At 37.8% G+C, this 6000-nt stretch overlaps 1 protein-coding gene across 1 annotated transcript; it reads right to left on the bottom strand.

Moving 5' to 3' along the window:
* Positions 1 to 4244: 4244 nt before the first annotated feature.
* s100w (S100 calcium binding protein W) lies at positions 4245 to 5242 on the bottom strand. The gene is made up of 3 exons (XM_073484612.1): positions 5213 to 5242; positions 4656 to 4807; positions 4245 to 4546 (listed from the first exon to the last, which is right to left on the bottom strand). Exons 2-3 carry the CDS (start codon positions 4797 to 4799, stop codon positions 4358 to 4360), a joined length of 333 nt encoding a protein of 110 aa, XP_073340713.1. The 5' UTR covers positions 4800 to 4807; positions 5213 to 5242; the 3' UTR covers positions 4245 to 4357.
* Positions 5243 to 6000: the final 758 nt, after the last annotated feature.

Here is a 6000-nt window from a genome sequence, read left to right as displayed (position 1 = left end):
TTTTATTTTTAAGGCATCAGCATCACTAGTGCAACTGAATATGATTTGTATGTGCAGATTAATGTATATGTGATTCATAAGGTAATAAGGGTCTACTTAGTAAATGCTCATTATCATGTGTCACTGCACTTGAAGGTACACAAAAAGAGTAATAAAAAAGTAATTAGTTAATAATGAGTTGTGACTAGTTTGTGCTGCTCAGCAGCTGGTTGATAGTTAATCAGCAGGAACTCATGAGGAAAGTGGTCTGTATGTCGATTCACAGATATTTATGAACTACTCATTAACTAATGATTGATTAATGTTATGTATATTCATCATTATCTACTATATGGTCCTCAAATCAATTCAATCAAATCAAAATCAATTCTGATTCATTCCTCACTCAATCCTTAGTAACTACTCTCATTTTTGTGTATTGAAAAGTGTTACTAAATACACTGTGTTGAAACACAAATAAACATGCATTTTAGGTCTCCTTATATGTCCCTCTAAGAAGAAGGATTAGAGTTTGTTTATCCTCACACAGTTTACAGCTACATACAACAAATGGCTTCCATAGCCAACATTAGGACAAAATAAGTGAAGTACTCTGTATCTGAAAGGGGTTTTAAGTCGATAAAATCTTCTATATTACGAGAAGTACATCAAAACTCGTCTAGAACATGACGTTGTGAGGTTGACAGTGTGTTGCAGATGCTCACCTCTTTTGGAGATATACAGTATTGTGATACACTTGCTCCACCTGGCAGGCAGTATGGAGAATGCAGTATATAACACATAAGCAATGGTTGTGACACTGCCCTAGGAAGTGGTCGGCACAAAGTGGAAGCGATTCAAATTAAACATGACATCCATCCTTTTGTTGGCTCACCACAAAAAGAAAGAGGAACAAATTAAATGTACAGTCCCCTCCAATTCCTTTATTTTTGCTGTACACTGAAAACATTTTGGTTTGACATCAAAGGATGACTGTGAGACAAGAGATCAGTGTGTCAGCATCCATTTCCAGGTATTTACATCTAGGGCTGTTAAAAAACTTAGAAGATAGCACCTTTTGTTTGAACCCACACATTTTTCAAGTGAGCAAAATTATTGGAACATGTGCCCAGGTGTGTCCTATTACATTGATTATTCAAACAATAAATAGCGCTGAATGTCTACTCTTAGTTTCAGCTTTGGGTTTTGCCTTTGCAGACTATTTTATAGTTAAAAAGGTGTAACCAACATGAAGACCAGAGAGCTGTCTAACGGGATTATTTTTCTCGAGATCTCGAGATAACGAAACTTTGTTTTCCCAAGATAACGATATAATTAATTCGAGATCTCGAGATAACGAAACTTTGTTTTCCCGAGATAACGATATAATTAATTTGAGATCTCGAGATAATGACTGTGATATGATAACTCTCATCGTTATCTTGGGAAAACAAAGTTTCGTTATCTCGTTATCTCGAGATCTCGAATTAATTATATCATTATCTTGGGAAAACAAAGTTTCGTTATCTCGAGATCTCGAATTAATTATATCGTTATCTCGGGAAAACAAAGTTTTGTTATCTCGAGATCTCGAATTAATTATATCGTTATCTCGGGAAAACAAAGTTTCGTTATCTCGAGATCTCGAGAAAATTATCCCGTTATCTCGGGAAAACAAAGTTTTGTTATTATCTCGAAATAACAACTGCCGTATAATTAATTCGATATAATTAATTCGAGATCTCAAGAAAACAAATGAAATTAACTCGTTATCACGGGAAAACGGAGGAAATAAAATGTATGAATGCATGGCCCTTTAGGGCTTCCGTACTTCTACACTAACAACAAACAACATACTTGTTCCAGCAGTGTTCATAACTTTTAAGTGTCCCCTGGAAACAGTTTCTGTTGTTGTTGTTGTTGCTGCTTCAGTGTTTCTGTTTCTGGTTGTGTTTTGTGTTTCTGTATTTGGTTTAGTTTTTTAATTTCTGAGCTTGTATTGTCAAATAATTGGTAAAGATATTTTCTTAATTTGCTCATTTTTTTTTTTTTAGTTTTCTTAAGTTGCAGTGCCTTTAGCTCTCAGGGCTGCCATGGGCGAGGGCACAAACCAGGGATGCTGGAAGTCAGTCACAGTTGGGGGTGCTTAGGTCAATGTATGTAATGATATCATTGTAAATTGTGCATGTCATTAATGTTTTATATTAATTTTAATGACCAGGATAACTTCTATCTAATAGTTAATACCAACTATGAAAACATTTTAGCAATACAGTGGACAGCAAACTTGAACACCAACATGAACAGGTCAAAGTAGCCACATTTCACCAGACTCCCTTATAAAATCGCTCAATTTTGTGAGTTAGGGAGTTAGAAGAAACCTCATAAACTCTGTGAAACACTAACTTTATGAAATTCTTAATCATTTGGGCCTTCTTGTAAATTCGCCACATGCTAAACATTTGGCTCTTTCTTTCTTTGAGTAAAAACCATCGTGTCTATTTGTGATGTGCATGTGGACACTTCTTTCCATGTTGTCACGCTCTGTCTTTCTCACTCCTACACATGAGCGCTCTCTCTCTCTCTACTTCTCTGCTGCAAATCTGCATCAGACTTCAAAAAACAAAATCAATGCCCCATTTTATGGTGTGCTGCAGCCCCCTCAGCACCCCTACTTCTGGCATCCATGGCACAAACTGGCCAGAAAGAATATCTGAAGGTCCTGCCTCATGCTTGTAAGCTTCCGCCAACCAGTCAAGTTGCAGTTACTTCAATGTAGCTGCTAGTATTTTACTGTGAAACTCACATCCAATACTGCACAGTACTGTATTTTTTTACAGTAATAAACGGTGGTTGTAGATTATAGTAGGTAAACTGTGGAATATTGGCTGTCTTTACAGAGAAGTACAGAGGACTGACAGAGAGCTTCCTCACATGGTTATGTTGTTAAATAATGCCCAGAAATGTGTTTTTCCAGAGCATTACGACGTCACAGTTGAGTTGACCTTTGACCTTTTGGATAGAAATGCCATCACTTCATTATTTCATCCTATTGTTTTACCTTATGCTATCCTGTTACTGACTTACAGCCAAAAATGTGACCTCAGTGACCTTTGACCACCTAAATCTTATCACTTAATTTTGAAGTACCAATGGCAGTTTGAGACACAAAGGGAGAGACAACCTGAAAACATAATGCCTCTGGTCACGTCTGTGACCAATGTAAAGGCATTAAGGAAAGGCTTATATCCTATTGTCATCTGTGCTGCTTGCTTCAGACTGTAGCTCTTTCTTATACAGCACTAATGATAAACCTGCTCGACCTGTTCTGACTGCACTGTTTTCTCACAGTCCCATTAACTACAGTCTCATTATTTCATATCGTTGTCTGCAGCATCAAATGTTTGTTGACAGACTGCTCAGTGACTGCTCAGACAATCACAAGAGCCTCACAGGGAGGCAGGAGCATGGCAAAGGGGAACCAATAGAAACACATGTCTGTTTCTAGACAGGCTGGAAAGTGAGTGAGTAAACACTTGATGCAAAATTGAATATAAATTGATTATATTTATGGTCCCATACGCTACAACAAACCAGTTTCATTCAGTTTAGCTTGGTACAAATTACAACAGGTATCCAGTACCACTTTAATGTTACGGTATGGACACATTCCCATAGTTTGCATCTATCTTTTCCCGAGAGGAGCAAATCTGCTATTCAAGTTTAATGCTAACTTTGTGAAGAAATATAAGCATAAACTTTTTTAAAATAACTGATAAGCTATAATTCCTCAGTTTGTTGATGGGTTGAAATTGTTCTTTAAAGGAGATATATTTTCTGAGAGGTAAGTATATAAATGGGTTTCATTCATGTGATTTGACACAAATACATTGAAAGAAAGACAGAAAAGACAAAGGGATAGATATTTTCAATGACTTTGTCAATTGTATTTGACCAGACATTTTCATTAAGGAAGCAGTGGTGGTGATATGTGCATGGGAGAACGCAGCGAGTGATGTCTGTTGAATGTTTGATGAGCCCGTTCTCGTTTTCCTTCCACAGCGATGACACCAGATACCAAACACCCACCTGTGCAGTGATTGCCATAAACAGACGAGGACACTCAAAGCATTTCAGAATTTCATAGTTGTTATTTAATGTCAGAAAGTTTTGAACAGAAGGTCCTTCGATAACCAGTTTACAGAGATATGAAGACAATGCATGCATGTTCAAAACACTAATCGCTTGAGTTGGCCCGACACCAGCACCATCTGATTTCAAGGTCTGCAGTGATAAATATAACATACAGTATGCATTCTGTATGTGTCTTATGTAGAAATATCTTTAAATGTGTAACAAATAATTTAAGTGTTCGTAGTTAGTCCTCTTGTTCACCTTCTTGGTTTTTGCCTTTGCCTTTCTTGCAGCCCTTGCCTGTCTTCTTATTGTAGTAGCATTTGGCCAGGTCACTAACACACCGACAAAACTCTTTGAAGTTGACCTCACCATCGTGGTTTTTATCCAGCATCTCCATGACTTCCTCAATGTCATCAGCATTTATTTTTTCCTGAAGAATACACACAGTTTAATAGCAGCATAAGATGCACAAAGGCAGTGGATGAGAAGCAGGATACTGTATATATATATTTTCATGAATAGATATGTGTATCTCTTACTTTTAACTCAGGGCTTTGTATTTCTGTCTCCAACACCTTCTTCATCTCCTCTTTGTTTAACTTGGGTTTCTTGCCTTCTGCATCATTAGCATACTCCAGAAATATATCCACCATGGTTGTTATGACCTGGTCCAGACGAGCCATGGCTGTTGCTGGAGAAATAGGTTGTTATTGATCGTGAGTTATTAGCAGAGAGATAGGAAGAAATACCTCTAAACCATGCTGGATTCACAGAAAATACTTTGCACTGTCTTGTGAAACCTTATGAAGTGTCTTAATAGTAGTGTGTTACAGCAGCATCAACTCTATAAGCTGGTTGACAAATGCTCAGAGCAACTTCTATTTGGAGAAGCACTGATAAAATAAAGCTTTATTCAACGCCATGAAATCAATCTCAAGTTTTAATTCATAGGAATAATGACACTTTACAGACAACCATCCTAGCATTTCCATTGCATATTTCATGCTCTGCATCTGAATTAAATGTTTTACTTCTTGCTTTTCTTCTCTTCAAAAAATCTCCCATCCCCGACATGTTGCTTTTCATCAGTACTCACCTTCGAGTTCAAGTTCACCAGGTGAAGGGGGATCACGTCTGTGGCAGCAGCTGTCCCAGGTGAGACTGTCGTCAAACTGAGGGGAAAGCCTCCTCTTAAAGAGTAGACTCACTCTGTCTGACACACACACTCACATCCACACACACACACACACACTCACATTCCCACACACACACACACACACACTGGCAGAGAACAGTCACAGTGTGATTCATCCACTGGAAATGCGGCCCGGCTCCGCCCAAACTGGCTTCATCAGTTCTGTCTCACAACTGTGCCCCACTAAAGAAAATTAACTAAAGTCAACGTTTATGTTTGTGTTTAAAAGAGGAAATAGTTGTGCTTGCCTGTATGTTTATTTTGGTGAAGAGATGGAACAGATCATGTAAGTTGCAGCAAACCGCTGCTCAGTGTAGCCTCGCAGAGGAAATATGTGAGCAAAAGTGGAAAATTACAGTGAGTAGGTTTCATCTGAGCCAAGAATGTCATTGCTGCGTGTGAGTGTATGTGTGTTCAGACATAATTTGCCTCTAAGTCTGCATGCACGACTGTATATCTTATTTGCTTTAAAGTCTGGCACGTATGGGCAGTAACAGACAATCAAAACAATGCTTCATGCTTCATTCAGCTCCGACTACAATGTTAAAAGCTTCAAATTTTTGTTGGTCAAGCCAAACAGTGTCAGTTTTATACTTGAAACACACTTTTGAATGTATGTTTGTAAATTTAATTTAATGCTAAATAGTTTTATTCATTTCTGCCATGATCATGGATCACAATGGAAACAA

This window comes from Pagrus major, chromosome 17 (assembly GCF_040436345.1).
Source record: "Pagrus major chromosome 17, Pma_NU_1.0".
Taxonomy (NCBI): Eukaryota; Metazoa; Chordata; class Actinopteri; order Spariformes; family Sparidae; genus Pagrus; species Pagrus major.
This window is presented reverse-complemented; position numbering and strand designations above follow the sequence as displayed.

What these genes read in the sequence shown, in the direction of transcription:
- s100w (XM_073484612.1), bottom strand. Translation starts at nt 4,799, where the DNA reads ATGGCTCGTCTGGACCAGGTCATAACAACCATGGTGGATATATTTCTG. An exon ending in TACAAAGCCCTGAGTTAAAA is followed by an intron (nt 4,547 to 4,655) that starts GTAAGAGATACA and finishes TGTATTCTTCAG; the next exon opens with GAAAAAATAAATGCTGATGA.